Genomic DNA, 16598 nt, shown 5'->3' on the forward strand with positions numbered 1-16598 from the left:
GATTAAAAACATGTTCGAATGCTCGTTTCTAAAACTTGCTTGGATTGTTTTAAGCAAAATAAATTGGTAGAAAGCTTAAGAAGGCAAAGACTAGTTCATCAACAAATTATAGGAACTATTTCTGGGGATAAAAAAAAGTAATTTTTTATTCAACTTTTCTCAGGTAAAACAATTCTGAATATTATACAAGCCTTTTGGATCAAAGGTTGAAAAAAATCATTTTTTATCAGCGGACAGCGCAAAAGTGTTGTGAAAGTGGCTAAAATTTTTGAATAAAAGTACAAATTGCTTGATCATTCACTTAATCACCAGATTAGGCCGGCAGTGGCTGCAATCTATTTCCATATCTGAATAATTTCCTTGCAGAAAAGTGTTTTACATCAAACGAAAAAGTACTGGGTATTTTGTAGACAAACCGGAATCGTTTTAAAATTATTGGAAAAATTTGGATGTAGTGTATTTATTTTGAGAAAGATTATATCGAAAAACTCAGTTTGTGCAAAAAATGTTTTTTTATCATTTCTATTCTAGAAAATTATCGAAAACCGCTTAGGAACCATACATTTTCAAGAATATCGTGCCAATGAGAATGTCTTTTAGTAAGAAAACTCTTATTAACCACAAAGAACAAAACGCAACTTTTAGCTAAAACCTTTTTCTTTTAGTTAAAACCAGTATGAAAATGATTCGAAAGGATTTTTTAGCTTTTATTTTCCTTATCAATTTCTGCACGATTAAGAATGCTTGCGTCGGAGTCTTTTACATCTTCAGGTATTTCAAAAAATGCCATTTATTCATAATTATTTATTTACAAACGACTTTCTTGTCGTTGCCTAAAACATGTCAAATTGTAAGGATCTAACTAAAAGGAATGAAGTATAAAGATCCTAGATTCAATTTAATTAAAGAGTAATTATACAAAAAGCTAAGCATGCTACAGCTAAACACGCTCCTTATATTAGCTATAATTTACTATTACTGTCAGATCCGTTAAAAGATGAATGAGGCCTAGGTTTTTTTTCATCATTCAAATTGGTGGACCCGTGATGACCAGGCCAAGAGCCTTCGTCAACTCCTTCCCTTCCCCCCTTTCTCTTTGACAGGCCTGGTTATTATTTGGAGCCTTTTTCGAAGCAACTGCAATTGAGTTGCTTACAAACTTATGACAAGTTTAACTAGTAACTAATTATGAGTATCATAAACGACGCTGAAAAAAAAAATTAAAAACATTCGCATTTCGTTACGCGAAGTGGTTTTATCAAAACCAAAGCTTTTAAGAAACTTCGGTCTTAGTAATTTAAGTGTACTAATAAAAAAAGGGCATGGAAAGAGGTTGCGAAAATAGAATGTCCGCCATTTTACATGCCATGTCTTTTTCTCTGGGATATCGCAGCCATGAGGTGAGTGTCCCAAGTCATGAGTTAGTTACTAGTGAATTTTAGCCTATGTGCAAATTTTTCATTCAATTCTTGTACTTCAAATCATAAAACGTATGTATTTTAAAATTCTTTTTTGTTTTTGCTAAATTTACAGCACGAAGCTTTTCTCTACAAACAGTGACAAATGAGAAATTAATTACAAAATCCTCTCAAAACGAATGATAGATTCATCTGTAGTACAGATTAATTTATGTGTAATTCAGTTTTAGAATAAGCTATAATGTAGAAGTTAAAAAAACAACTTTTATGAGCAATTTGATTCTACTAAATCAAATTTTATTTTCTTCAGCACTTTAAGACTCCAAAAGCGATTGGCCGCTAGTGTACTTAAATGTGGTAAGAAGAAAATTTGGCTTGATCCCAATGAATCATCTGAAATTGCTAATGCTAATTCAAGACAAAATATACGTAAATTGATCAAGGATGGTTTAATAATTAGAAAACCCCAAGTTGTTCACAGTCGGGCACGCATACGAGCCAATTTAGAAGCCAAACAGAAGGGTCGTCATAAGGGATTTGGTAAACGTCATGGTACTGCAAATGCACGTATGCCTGAAAAGGTTATTTGGATGAACAGAATGCGTGTTCTACGTCGTCTATTAAGAAAGTACAGAGAACAGAAAAAAATTGATCAGCACTTGTGAGTCTCTTGTTAGCTAAAAATAGCTTAAATATTCAGCTGTATGTAAAAACTTGATTGATCAGCTAATTTTAGCATATAGTTCTAGAGCTTTAAATTACTGTTTCTTAAGTCTTGGGTGGAAATAGCTTTTTAAATTCTTAGTTTCTATTAATACCAAACAAGCTTTATTTGTCTTGTATAACTCTTAGATTTGTATGAAACTGTTTATAGCTAAAAAAAATATTTGATGCTAAAAAATTTATAATGGCTAAAATTTTTTCTAATTGACTTGTTTTCATGAAATCACTTTTATGTTCAGATATCATGATCTCTACATGAAAGCCAAAGGTAATGTGTTTAAAAATAAAAGAAATTTGATGGAGTATATTCATAAAAAGAAAGCTGAAAAGAAGAGAAGCAAAGAACTCACGTAAGTCTAAAAAGCTTCTTATGGCTTACTAAATATTTAGTATTTAAACTTTCAACTTCAAGAAATGTTTAAAGCACAGTAATTCAGACATGGAGCTTTAATGTTAATGGTGTTCTCTGCTGGTATTTAATTTTACATGATATTTACCATTCATGAACTACCAATAGTAAAATTCAAAGATTATTGTCTTCAGTTTTAAATCACTGCAAGCACTGGCCTTTGATACATATGTAAAACTTATGAATAAAATTTGCAAGACTCAGTTTATTATGTTTATCATTAAATGCAAAAAAAATTGAATGATCATACCACTATTTAAGGCATAAACAAATACTTAAACGTGGTGGAAGCATCTTTTTGTGTGCATGTATGTGTAGTCATCTTAGGCCATAAACTTATTTTCAAAAATAGAAATTAAAAGCCCTTTTTTTTTTATCAAAGGCATAATAAGCCGACTGGTCTTGACTTAATTTAAGAGCAGCGTGCAAGTTATGCCGAGAATAACTCCTCTGCCCTTTTAATGTTTACATTTTCTTGTGAGCAGTAAAGGTTGGAAGAAACATTGCTATTGCTTTTTGTTATATTTTTATATTATTGATTTTGTCTTTAATTTCTGATTTTATCTTTTTATAAAAACTTAGTGATCAAGCTGAAGCCAGACGAACCAAAGTCAAGGCAGCTCGAACCCGTCGTGATGAACGTCATGCTCAAAAAAGAGCAGAAATTCTTCAAGCTTATGCTAAAGAAGATGGTGTTCAGCCCCAAGCAACTTCTTAGTTACTTGAAATAACCCTTAAACTATTTTTAGTGGTTTTTTTTTTTTTTTCCTACTTTAAGTATATTAGCATGATAGTTATACATGTCCTTATATGAGTTTATTTTTCTTCAGTGTTAATGATATTGACATGTTGAATTAATTTTCTGCAAAAAAAAGTGGGATTTCGTTTTGTTTTGGAAAGTGGAAATAATTGATTTTTTCCTGTACTTTAAAGCCTAAAATCTATTGGTAATGGCGTTTATTTAAAACAAATATTCCTAAATATTTGTTTTAAATAAACACCATTACCAATTAAAACTTTTCTAGTGTAATTGAGTTAATTTGTTACAAAAAAGGAATAGTACTTTTGAGAGGTAAATTGTCTAAATGAACTACTCGTGGGAGGAAAAGACTAGAGAGTACTCTGAAATATAGGTGTCTTAGAGCCACCGTGGGTATCAATTTTTGAAAGAAAAAAAAAAAGCATTTTCAAAAAGAATTCTCTTAGTTTGGTATAAGCTGAGAGTTGTCTGTGAACTGCCTATTTAACATCCTCTGTCTAATTCTACTATCATTACATGAATCAAATAAATTGTTAAAAATAAAACGAGTTCACCGAAATTTGTCACCGTTGGCTTTTTCAAATGTCCTAAAAGGAATTCTCTATGGCTTCATGAGGCTTCGGTCCTTACATATGCTATTTCTTGTATGTATCTAAAAATTCATATCTTAAAATCTTAACAACAACAAATTTTAAGTTCGAAAAAACTAGTCATCATTAGCAGTTTTATGCAAACTTTTACAGATGTTGATCAAGCTTACATAAGTTAATAAAGCAGTTATGATAAACAGTTGATTCAAGAAGAAAATCAATTTGAAACTGCGTCCATTTTTTTATTTACATCCGTCGAAATGCTTTCTTATATGCAGTTGATAAAACGGAATTAATGTCAAAAAAAAAAGAACTAGTGGGCAAGTTAGTATTTATTAAAGAAATATTTTTTTCATTAGATGCAAAAAAAAGTTATTCCTTTTTTTAAATTTAAGTATATCACCTAAAAAAAAAAAAAGTTCTTCCTTTTCATTTTAAAAGTAAGTCAGCCGTTAATATATTAACCAAGCTATTTTTGGGTAGCCAAGATGAATTTCGCGCGAAAAATGATGACGTCTTAATGAACTTATTGTACTCTTGATTAAAATGTTCTAAACATTTTTTGAATGAAATGAAAAAATTCAGGGTTGTTTAGTGTTTATATTGGAATTTAAATAATTGTCTTACTTGTGATTAAGTAAAAAACAAGGTAAGTTATTTCAGTTTATTATGATTATTATCATAATGATGATCATCATCATCATCATAATGATCATGATTATGATGATCATCATCATTACGATCATCATCAGGAGCATCATCATCATCATCATCATCATCATCATCATCATCATTATTATTATTATTATTATTATTATTATTATTATTATTATTATTATTATTATTATTATTATTTTTTATTATTATTATTATCATTACTATTTTTATTATTATTGTTATTACTACTATTATCATTATTATTTTTGCTGTTGTTGTTATCATTATCTTATTACTAGTGTTTCTTCTAAGTGGCTAGGTTGTATCAAGAATAAACAATGGATATTCAATTTGACTGGCTATCCTCTATAAGTTGATAAAGTTTTTATTCAAATGTATGTTTTTTAGTGAAAAAATAATGTTTTATGGGCATGGATCATTGTGTTTAATTATTACTTCATTAATGTTAGTTGAGTCTTTTCTTATACCTTTTACTGATCCTTCAAGTTGTGAAGATGATCACTATTTTCAATTCTCAACTCTTCGTTGCATTAAATGTCAAAGCAACCAAAAGAAAAGTCCAGATGGTTTATCATGTATTTGTGTAAATGGTTTTCATTTTGTTAAAAACAATGGTGGTTTAGATGTTCAATGTGCTCAATGTAATGATGGTCAAGTAGCATCTTTTGATGGTTGGTCATGCATTAGTTGTCCAACTGATACAGATTTTGATCCAGTTACAAAAATATGTAAACCATGTCCAGATCAATCAGTAGTTATTGAGCGTCAGTTAAATGGGGAGTTCAATTCAAGAAAACAATGTTTGAGTTGTCAAAATGACACTCAAATTGTGAACTCTCAAGGCTCTATTTGTAATCGATGTGATCAAAGTGTTCTTGATATTACTGGTGGTTCTTGTCAATGTCCTGTTGGTGTTACTTTCCAAGGTGTGTAAAAATAAATTAACCATAGAATATTGGAGCTTGATATAGAAATCTGATATTAAAGTTCAAATTAATTTACATTGTAATTTAACTTTCTAATATGTTATTATGCATTATATACAGCACAATTATCTTAGTTTATATTACTGCTATTATTTACAGGATTAATACAAGATTAAGATAAGCCTTTTCTTTGTTAAAAAAATTTAAAATTTAAGATATTAGCTTTTGTTTCATAATATGTATTTTTTAACTCACCAATTACAATTTATTGACAGGTAGAGTGATTGAAGAAGGTGGGAAGTGTTTGTCTTCACAAAGTACTCCATTTATCAATAGTATTCCTTCTGTTCCTCCTCAAAATTATGTTTTTCTACAAAGAAATGTTCGTGTTGCACAAGCATTGTGTAATAATTATCAAAATTTTACAGCCTGTCAGCTTCTAGGAAATCTATGTGTGTTACATATGTATAATACTGACAACTTTGACAATTTACTAACAATTGCCACAGATCCATGTAAAGAGTTTTTAAAGCTCCAGAGAGAATACAAAGGGGAATTTAATGGTCATCTTGATTGGCCAGTCTCTATGCCATGGCTATATTATACTTCTGTTACATCAACAGAAGTTATATACAAAACTGACCTAACCACTATTTTTTTAAGAGGTAATTTCCCTGTTCTTTTTTTTTTTTTTTTCTTTAAAAAAAAATTGCTTTTACTTTATGTAACATATATTTTTAAAATAAATGTTTCTATAATATATACCAGGGGTGGCCAGACTGATACCTCAAAAGTTGAATTCAAATACTTCTGTAAGCTAAATGGCAACTTAAAAATGACCACACTTTTAATATTTATTAAATCACATTCAATACTAAGTCTCTTAAAAATAAAAGTTTGAATTTTCAATCTCTCACTCTCCCATGTTGTGAGGTTCATGAAAATATAACTCTTTAAAAAATTTTATACAAGTTGGATAATATTTAGAGGTGGCACTCATAAGTCAAAGATTTAGAATAGTGGTGTATGTTAAAATATAAAATACTTCAGTATTAATGCTTTCATATTGATTGTTATTTGATTGTAGTTGATTCTTTCTTAATTATCTTCTTTTGGCCAAGATTTATTATCCTTGGGATGTTGCCATGTTGGTCAAGATTTATTATCCTTAGGATGTTGGGATGTTGCTAAGTGGTGGATCTACTGGTCTTGAAGTTTTTCTCTGTAAATGATTTTGGGAACACTGGAAGCTCATTAATTGGAAGAATTTTCATCTAACTTCAACATATGAATCTGTGGAAGTCTTGGAGACCTTATCTTAGAAGTGAAGCATATTTTTTGATGCTGTGACAGTACCTCTAAATGCATTCAGACTTGTGATTAAACTAATGAGATATCCTATTTCTAGAGCAATAAGCAAAAAGCTTGAACTTAATCTACAGTACATTTCAGAGGAGCTGATTGGACTGGTCCTTTTTGATTCCAGAGTGTCTGTTGAAATAAACAGATTAATGTTACTGGCCATGGAAGACTAAAAGCGACCGAAAGATAAATTAACTGTGTTTTTAAGTATGTTGGGTCTGGAGCAGTTTTGTACCATCAGTATCAAGAAACTTTTTCAGTTCCTTGAACTTTCTCAGATGTTCTTTGACAAGGATCCATCTGAATCGGAGGAAAATCAATCATTTTAGAAAACCTTTGGATTGTCTAGGGGTTGACAGTCATCAATGACAGGGCTGAGGGGCAATTAATTCAAAAGTTTAACAAATCAAGTTAAGTACCAGGGAGAAACAATTGCAATTCCTTCTTCAAGTTGTCTCTGTGCACTGATAATATCTTCCAGATGGTAATAAAAAGACTTGGTTGTCAAAATATGAAAAAGAGTAAGTTAGAATAACAAGAAAAGTTGTCAGATATGTTAATCTTCTAACTTGAACATTTACATTTAGATCTCTGTTATATAAATATTAAATTAAATAAAAAAATGGTTGTTATGGAAACTTTGAATTATTTATAATTGTATGATTTATCAAAAACTATTCTTAGAGGGCCACCCCTTAACATCATCCAAATTAAAGAATTTTTTTATATATTTTTTCCAGCATCCTAAAAACTTGAGGGGGTGAGAGGAAAAATATTAACTTTTTTTTTTTTGCTATATACTAAGGGACACCATGATATATAATGAGCCTTGGTTTTCTTAAAATTTTTAAAGGTTGAGTTTTTTGTATTCTCATAATTTTTTAGTATATAATAAAAGCTTTTAAAAGCTTTAACTAAATTTATTTAAGATTTTTAGGAAATTTGATAAATATATATTCAAAAAAGTAATTATTATAATAGAAGTATAAGATGGAAAAAATTTTTTCTCAACAAATGAAATAGGTTATTGTGTTTATTTTGTGATCAAGTTCTTTTACAAAATTTACCAATATAACACATTTTTCCTTTGATCATTTATTGTTTGGATCTAAAATAAAAAGAACATCAAAAATGGGGGAGAGGGGGGAGCATTGATACATTTTGACAAGAAATTAAAAAACCTAAAGAATTTTAGCAAATATCAGAAACAACAATTTTTGCTATTGTATTATTTTCAAATGTATTAGCAACATTTTAATATAACTTATGTTCTGAGATATTAATGGTCAAGTACAATACTTTTGAATTTTCTAAACATAGTTTTTTTTTCTTCCCTTGTTAGTTTGCTTATGCCCAGCAGTTTTGAGATACAGATAGACCATTTCTTTGATCATTTATTGTTTGGATCTAAAATAAAAAGAACATCAAAAATGGGGGAGAGGGGGGAGCATTGATACATTTTGACAAGAAATTAAAAAACCTAAAGAATTTTAGCAAATATCAGAAACAACAATTTTTGCTATTGTATTATTTTCAAATGTATTAGCAACATTTTAATATAACTTATGTTCTGAGATATTAATGGTCAAGTACAATACTTTTGAATTTTCTAAACATAGTTTTTTTTTCTTCCCTTGTTAGTTTGCTTATGCCCAGCAGTTTTGAGATACAGATAGACCATTTCTTGAGTTAATGAAATTTTTGATGTTCCTAGTAGTGTATTCTCAAATACATCAGATTGTAATGCTTCTCCTTGCAGCTTAAAAATTCTTTTTTAAAATAAGCTTGAGGAAAAGTAAAAACTGGTAGGATTGTGATGCCAGTTGCTCCAATAATGGCAAAAAATGTGACCATTTCTTCTCGTTCTGCAGATACAGCTTTTTATCTGTATTAAAAATACAATTGGGTGGAATTTTATGTTTCTCCAATCCTTTTTCATAATTTACAAAAAACTCAAATACATTGACATGATCGAAGCTTGTTGTTCATGTTGCACTTGTATTTTCAAGTTTGCATACTCCCTATTTATCTCTTCTAATTTTGAGGAATCTTTGTATGTTTTAAGTCAGTTATACAAAGTCATATTGATTTTATAGATTTCTTATCTTTTATACCATATTAATTGCAACACATACTTTCTCCACTGATAATATGCATCTTGTTGTTTTTCTAATGTACTTGTGTGATATTTTTCTGAAAACAAATAATTTATGTTTTCAGAAAGACTATTATTTAAAGAATAATTAGTAGAGAATAAAGAATAACTAGTATTTAAACAATTATATCTAAATTGCATATGTGAATAGTGTATGAAAACATTAGCAAAAAATTTGGGAATAAGAACAACTTTGTAAGAAAATATATTTTATCATATCACATTGCACCAAGTATATATGTAATCTACAGAACAGATATTAGAAATTCTGTAACAATGCTTCCCATTTTCAATGTACCAATCCTCACTCAAATGAATGCTTCGAAGTGAAATATTTTTTAGGTAATGTAAAACTTTTCACTTTTTTATTTTTATTTTTATTTTTTTTTTTTTTTTTTGAATTTTAAGTTTAAACTTAAGTTTGAACTAATTAAAACATTAGTAAATGCTCGAAAAAGTAGCATATTCATCATACACAGTAAAATGTGAAAATAATTAGCAAGTGGTAAAATAAGTAAAAGGCAAATTTACAGGTAACAAATACTTGAAACCTAACTATATTTTCTGTGGAAGAAGTGATTATAAACAGCATTTGGTATCTATATTTAAAAGTTTGATATAAAATGACTGAAAATTTGCCTGTTTACCAATGCTCACCCTGTACCAATGCTTCCCCTCTCCTCTATTTTGCTTTACATCAATGTAACAATATTCTACTGTAGCAATATGTCATGTTATAAAAAACTTGCTGCTCTTGTAGTATCTTCTGTGAAAAATCAAAAAAGATTTTGTTCACTTTTAAGGCTTATTTTAAAAGGTCCTAATGGTGAGCAAAGTGAAATTCTTTTTTTTTTCTTGTGTTTAAACTTAAAAGGTTATTCTTAGAAATTGTGATAATCTATGTTTTCTAATAATATTCTGTGCTTTCTAGTAACACTCCGTGCTTTCTAATAAATGCTTTGATATTGCAAGCTATACACACTTTCGTATTTTTTATTTTTTACTGACAAATGCAAAATCATAAATTTTTCTTGTTTGAATTTCTAAGTGAATTACTATTGCTTTAAATTATTTTCACCTACTTGAGGCTATCTGTGATAATTAGATATTACTTATCAACTTCAAAAAACCTTTTCAGAGTGCCGCAGAGACATTTCAAGAACTGCAGTTTGACCATCCCTGATATATACAGTCCCTGACAACAGTGTGGCATCATTTGCCACAGCGTTGTGATGCTGTTGTATGATAATTTTGAGTTTAGGTCAGTCATTAAAGTTTGTTGCTGTGAAGATTTCAGCTAGTGGAAGGTTTCTTGGAATTACCAAAAATGTAGATTTTCTGAAGTTATGTGATAAATCTACTTCTTTAAACACCTACCCATTTGTATTTCCAACAATATACAAATCTCAATGTAGTTTAAGCTTAACACCCAAGTGGAAAACAGAAGAGATGACTTTTTATGACTTGTACATGCTAATTGACAATTTGTTTTTGTATCCTGTGCCAGTTCTTTTGGATAATATGCATACCGGAAATCAGTTCATTAACCAAGACAGTTCATCCAAATGGAGACTAACACGAAGGTTTTTCCTACTTGATAATTTAAGTGGTTTAACTAATCCAGATAAAGACCCAGAGTATTTGCGTTATGCAAGTTTATTGGAGCTAAAATTCAGACTGAGAGAAGATGGACTTATATACCCTCCTGTTTTGCGAGTAAAATACTCAGATATTCAATTTACTGGCAGTAATTTAGAATTAAATCAAGAGTTTAATGTGCTATATGAAATGGATGCTGATAAAATTATTGAAAATATTAAGGTGAACATTTTTTTGGGGGTCCTTTCTTTTTTTCTAATACAATATAGTTTACAATTAATAAAAATCATAATATAAAACAGTTACATTCAGATTACCTATGTATAATAATTCAATGTAGATTGCTGTTGGCACTCTTTCCATCATCTGTATCTTTTACGCTGTTGTGAGGATTGTTAGTTGGCGTCGTCGCATGGGAACACAAATGCTTGACTGCAGCACTTTTATAGTATTTTTTGTTTTTCTGTGCAGCGGGTTGTCTCTTGTGTTCTGGATTGTTTCATTTTGTGAGTAATATCTTTGGATGCATAAAGAAATTGACTTGATTTTTTTTTTATATTTAGACTATCAGATAAACAATAAGAAAAATAATCTAAATAGTATAAGATATTCAGGTTTATATTTTTTTTGTTTTTTTTGTTTTAAATGTACACATCTATTGTATATTGCTTGCAAATTCTGCTTATGATTAAATATAAAATTGTAAGTGAATTATTAGATTTTTTGTGTGCAAATGTATTTATTTTGTGTAAGTGTGATTTTTACTTGATAAATATCTTTAGACTAGAAATAACACTAAAAGGTGACAAGAAAATTGTTTAAAAATGGTATTAACTCCTTTATTTTGATATGTTCAAAATTATTTATATCCCTTTTCTTATTGCAAAATTCATAGGAAATCTAAATACTCTTAGTTAATTCTAACATGTTCTGGAGCAATCAAATTAACTATAAACCTGTTCTAGGTGTTTAATCAATTATATAAAAGAACAGCTGAAAGAACTGTTTGCACTTTCTAGTCAATTGTAATTTGTGATTAAGTCCAAAGAACTTAGTAACAAGAAAAGAAAAAGCTAAATAGAGTGTTCACAGTGTGAAAAAAATGACTCTTGCATAAGCAAGTAGGGGGCAAAGAAGCAAAAATTACCTGCTTATCCATACAGTTAAAATATAGCTAGTATCAGAATTTCATAATATATACTCCAGCAGACCGCTTACCTGCCTTAACTAAACCTCACAAAAGCTTGTCTTCCTTTTGTTAAAGCTCATCTGGGTAGAGAAGAAGCCTTAGTATATCAACTCTGTTGTCTGGCAACTTTTTGACAACTTTTGAATTGTTCCAACATATGGAGTTACATTTACTTGGGGGAAAAAAATGAAATCATTCAATTTCTATAACATCATCATTGCAAGCATAATATTAAAGACAGTCCTTGAGAGTTCTTTTTAGCTATAGGGGTTGGTAGCCTTATAAAAGAAAGTAGTGTCATGAGAAAAGATTTGATTAAGAATCTGGAGCAAAATTGACAGTCTGTAGAAAATTGTGGTCTATGGGTGCAAATGACCTTCCAACAAAAGGTAATGATCCCAAATTATACCAATTAATTATACCATTAAAAAGGATATTGAGCTCTATGCAAAAGAAGACTGGTTACTAATTGCAGTGGAAATTTGGGGGAAAAAAAAGTTTTAAAACTGCAAACAAAAATATTGTCATTTATTATCGAGAAAGAGTGTGAATAGTTAGGGTCATGAAATATTTTGTCAAAATATAATTAGAGAGATATTATCAAATAATAAAAATTATAAATTAATATGATCTTTACACCTTTTTGTCCTTTCTAGTCAAAATATATTTCTCATGAAATCATAATAAGAAATCTTAGGCCTGCATATTTATTTATGTTAATACATTTCGGAAAGTGTATATCCTTATTTTACTACTATATTCCCATATTTCAGTTGCATGCTTTTTGTGGCTTTTATTCTTCAAGCATCAAACTACTGTAATTTTGTTTCTTCCTACTGCTGACCAAGAAATTCTTATTAAAAGTTTGCTTGTGGTTGCTCTCTTCATGAAATTCATAGATATTCTATATATTATCTATAATCAGGTTTTAGTAGATTTACTTTTTTTCTGAAAGTTTTCACTTTTTGTTACTGTTATCTGATTTTACTAATACAATATTATCATTAACAGTTAAGATTTAAAATCTTCATCATTGTGATATGCAAAAATCATTTTATTTAAGAATTTCATTTTGAAGATTTAACACATAAAAAACACCAAAAGCATTCAAATCTCTTTTTATTTTATAATCTTGTTTGTTTGTTTTAATTAGATAAACTTAGATTTGTTCTTCATTGATTGGGAACGACCACGGGGAGCAGTTGCCACAACAATAGAAAATGGTGTGCAGGGAAATGTTTTAACACCAGTAAGCATCATGCGAACTTTATTTGTTGCAAATGAGTGGCAAGAGGTGCAATCATGTCGGAGAATAAAGCCTACTATACTTTTAGTTTTTGTCTTATTATTCCTTAAAGTTTTTGGATTTGAATACTTATGTACAACTGACCCAGTAAGTCGATACTCTATAACCACTTCAGACTACATAGGAGAATATAATTTTACATTGCGTTTTGCAGTCATAAGTTTTTTGTTCTTCAGTATTGCCATTATACAATGGATTGTTTTTGGGATTTTCTATGAGAGATTTATCAGTAAGTTTTTATTATCGATCTAATATTGATTGCATTACTTTCAGGCTTGAATTCCATTTTTTGTAATTTGTTATTTCTCAATAATAATAATGAAACATAATATAAGTTAAGTAAAATTGTTGAAGTCTTATCATATGAATTGCTGTCATAATTTATTTGAGGTTTATATTATAAGTCTTGCCTTATAAATTGCTGTTACAACTAAATAAGTTCTATATCATAAGTCTTACTATATGAATTGCACTAAAAATTTAAAATCTAATTCCACTATAAGAACTTCCAGAACTAAAAATTTGTTCCTACTTAATGAAAAAGTAATAGAAATGGGATTAGAGAAACTAAGAAAAAGAGAAGTTAGAAAACAAGAGATAAGAGCAAGTGATAAGAGTGGATTAAAGTGAGATTTTAATTCACTCATCTCTTGCTCTTTTGCTCTTATTTCTGACATTTAGATCACTTTTATTTATCTTTACTTTTAAGAGCTTTCTTGATGGTTTTTACTCACCAGTTTGTTATCCTAAAAAAAGCAACTAAGTCTTTGACACTGAATTTATTTTCTGAAGTTCTTGAGTTTCTATTATATAATGTAAAAAAAATATATATTTTTTATTATTATTTCAATTATTAGTTTCTATTATATATAAATAATATAAATAATGCACTCAATGTGTGAAAGTGGTTTCTAATAATTTGTTAACTTAAAAAACATGAATTCACAAACTGATAGCAGTAAATAAACTAATGTTTGTTTTTATTGAAATATTTTAAGTCCAACAAAGTAATTAAACAATTTAAGTTTTATGTTAAAATCTCTGCCTTAAAAATAATAAACAACTGGCTATCATTAACTTGTTGTTTTTTCAACAAATTCCTGTTGGCAAACTTTTATCATTCTTTGTCATAGTTATACAAAAGGTATCATCTAAATAAAATTAGGCTCATTTAAAATTTCAAAGTTCTAATGTTTTTGTCTTTGGAAAAGCAAATTAGGTACTCACACTTTCTGGCTTCACTAAAAAATCTTACTGCTTATTAACTGATGTTTTAGATGCACATGTACAAAAACTTTATAGAATGTACACAGTACAAAAATTAGTTACTTAACATGTTTAAACTTTAGTTTACACAAAACATTTACATTTTGCAATCTTATCCTATGTCTATACACATAAAATCTTCATAAAATCATCATTTAGGTTAATATTTATGTGTTAGGTGTCTAAATTAAAAATATTGTTTTATATATGGTTATTTAGTAATTGAGAATTAAATTGAACTGAAAACTTCTCTTCATATTCTCGATTGAAAGTTTTCAAACTTTAAAGAAGCAATTGTTGTGACAAAAAAATTATGCTTCTTTCTTCTCCTTTATGTTTACTCAAGCAAGCCTTGGGATGATATCAAATCAAAATCTATTTAGTATTTTAAAATGTGAATATTCTTGTTTTGATTTTTATTATTTTAATGTTTGAATTCATGTTCTTAGATAATTAAAAAAAGTTTTTAAAACAGTTACTGGCAATAAATATTATTCAGTGGATGTTATTTATTTAGGTGATTCTATTCGAGATTTTATTGATTTTTGTTCTATGAGCAATATCAGTTTATTTGTTATGTCTCGCTTCCAATACGGCTTTTATATCCATGGAAGATCAATCCATGGTAGATCTGATACAAGTCTTCATGAGTTATATAAGCAGTTCCAGCGTGAAGAAGAAAATTTATGTACTAAGAGAGGTCTGGAGCCCAACAGTGATCAACAAGTATTTGAATTTGCACTTACAGCAAACTTTCGTAAAATCTATGAAAAGATTTTGCAGCCATTGATGACACGGGATGTAAATAATGCTAGAAGAACCCCACATTCTATCACAAAACATAATTCTGGTAAGCTTCATCTAATAATTATCAAAACAAATATCAAGGATGTTATTAATTTTCATTTCTTTAATTTTCAATAAAAATAATCTTAGCTGTTCATTATATGCTTTCACTTTATTCTATGATCAAAATCAGTTCACTTGTTTATACTCGTTTATACTTGTTTTGGACTTGTTTTGGACTTTTTTGCATAAGGTAGTTAAGTTTGATGACAGTTTTTATTTGACATTTGACCTTTTTCATTTTTTTGAATTATTCTCATGTAGGTTACCCTGGAAATGCACTTCCACCTGTTTTGGAATTAAGTGTTCATGCTTATGAAAGCATGAACAAATATCTTACAGCATTTATTGAGCATGCTCTGCGTGATAATGATTATATAGTTAAAGAAAAACTACTTATGGAAAAACTATTGAATATAGAATTGCAGCCTCCACTTGATAAAAGTAAATTCATTTTGTTTTATTTTTTAATTTCAATTGAAGAGAAAAAAAAAGCTATAAATACTTTTTATTGTGCTGCACACCTTCTCGCTAATTCAGTAGAATGATCCTCTTGCCAACTCAACAGCAGCATTTTCTTGCTAACACAACAGTTATCATTAGTGTGAACTTCATAATCTTAAATAAAACAATGAATATTCTTCATATTCAATGAAGAATATTCATTGTTTTATGAAGTCCACTCAATTCATTGATTATGAAGTCCACTCAATGTACAATCTCAATGTATTGTTATGAATGTCTGATATTTTCAATTACTTACATCATAACAATTTTCAATAAATTACATCATTAGCGTTGTAAAAATAGAAGTAGCTCTTTATCTCTCATTCCTTGTAAAAAAAGCTCTTGTTTTCTTTTTTTATATATATTTTTTTCTTTCTTACATTATACATTACATATCTTTATTAGGTATATTTTACAACGACGACCGACGTGTTTTCACTGAAGTGTTGCTCTATGGGCAAGAATGGAATTTGTTTCTGTTTATCCTGCTGTTTTACCTTGTTATCGACTGGATATCAGGCTGGAATACCATACTTGCAGTCGTGTTGAGTTACTTTATTGACATGGCTTTAGTAAATGTTAGAGATTCCTTCGGAAAAAGAAACTTAGCTCGTAAAACAATGGTTGATCAACGTTTCCTGATATGATTAAGTATATAGTCAGAGATATTATGTTGCTTATGAATATATTTCTCAATTTTATTAGTAAAAAAGTTTATTTGTAAATACATTTATAAACGTTCGAAGAAAATATATTTTTAAGAAGTAACTTTAGTTGGAATTTTTTTTTTTTTTTTTTTTTTTTTTTTTTTTTTTAACAAAGAACTTAACTTTTAGGGTTTTTTTAAATATCGTACGCCTGTTA

At 28.8% G+C, this 16598-nt stretch overlaps 2 protein-coding genes across 3 annotated transcripts; both read left to right on the forward strand.

Moving 5' to 3' along the window:
• The first annotated feature begins 1341 nt into the window (after positions 1–1341).
• Positions 1342–3292, forward strand: LOC149888671 (large ribosomal subunit protein eL19-like). The gene is made up of 4 exons (XM_090088352.1): positions 1342–1400; positions 1729–2079; positions 2381–2491; positions 3133–3292. The coding sequence occupies exons 1-4, from the start codon at positions 1363–1365 to the stop codon at positions 3266–3268; spliced, it is 636 nt and encodes a 211-aa protein (XP_089944478.1). The 5' UTR covers positions 1342–1362; the 3' UTR covers positions 3269–3292.
• Positions 3293–4427: 1135 nt separating this feature from the next.
• LOC145188921 (meckelin-like) lies at positions 4428–16499 on the forward strand. 2 transcript variants are annotated; one of them, XM_090088227.1, is made up of 10 exons: positions 4428–4549; positions 4966–5504; positions 5780–6169; positions 10283–10842; positions 10961–11126; positions 12583–12734; positions 12963–13344; positions 14899–15231; positions 15492–15671; positions 16140–16499. In XM_090088227.1, exons 2-10 carry the CDS (start codon positions 4976–4978, stop codon positions 16379–16381), a joined length of 2934 nt encoding a protein of 977 aa, XP_089944353.1. In that variant the 5' UTR covers positions 4428–4549; positions 4966–4975; the 3' UTR covers positions 16382–16499. The 2 variants fall into 2 exon arrangements, with proteins under 2 accessions (XP_089944353.1, XP_089944354.1); XM_090088228.1 differs by lacking the exons at positions 4428–4549; positions 4966–5504 and having other exon boundaries at positions 5993–6169; positions 10160–10842.
• The last annotated feature ends 99 nt before the right edge of the window (positions 16500–16598 follow it).

Source organism: Hydra viridissima, unplaced genomic scaffold (genome assembly GCF_058129835.1).
Source record: "Hydra viridissima isolate aposymbiotic clone 2 unplaced genomic scaffold, HvirCarnegie_v1 scaffold_5, whole genome shotgun sequence".
Lineage (NCBI taxonomy): Eukaryota > Metazoa > Cnidaria > Hydrozoa > Anthoathecata > Hydridae > Hydra > Hydra viridissima.

Coding starts and splice junctions, on each gene's coding strand:
- LOC149888671 (XM_090088352.1), top strand. CDS start 1,363: ATGCCATGTCTTTTTCTCTGGGATATCGCAGCCATGAG. Junction 2,080..2,380: donor AAAAAAATTGATCAGCACTT/GTGAGTCTCTTG, acceptor TTTTATGTTCAG/ATATCATGATCTCTACATGA. Junction 2,492..3,132: donor AAGAGAAGCAAAGAACTCAC/GTAAGTCTAAAA, acceptor ATAAAAACTTAG/TGATCAAGCTGAAGCCAGAC.
- LOC145188921 (XM_090088227.1), top strand. CDS start 4,976: ATGTTTTATGGGCATGGATCATTGTGTTTAATTATTACTTCATTAATG. Junction 6,170..10,282: donor AACCACTATTTTTTTAAGAG/GTAATTTCCCTG, acceptor TTTTGAGTTTAG/GTCAGTCATTAAAGTTTGTT. Junction 15,672..16,139: donor GCAGCCTCCACTTGATAAAA/GTAAATTCATTT, acceptor TATCTTTATTAG/GTATATTTTACAACGACGAC.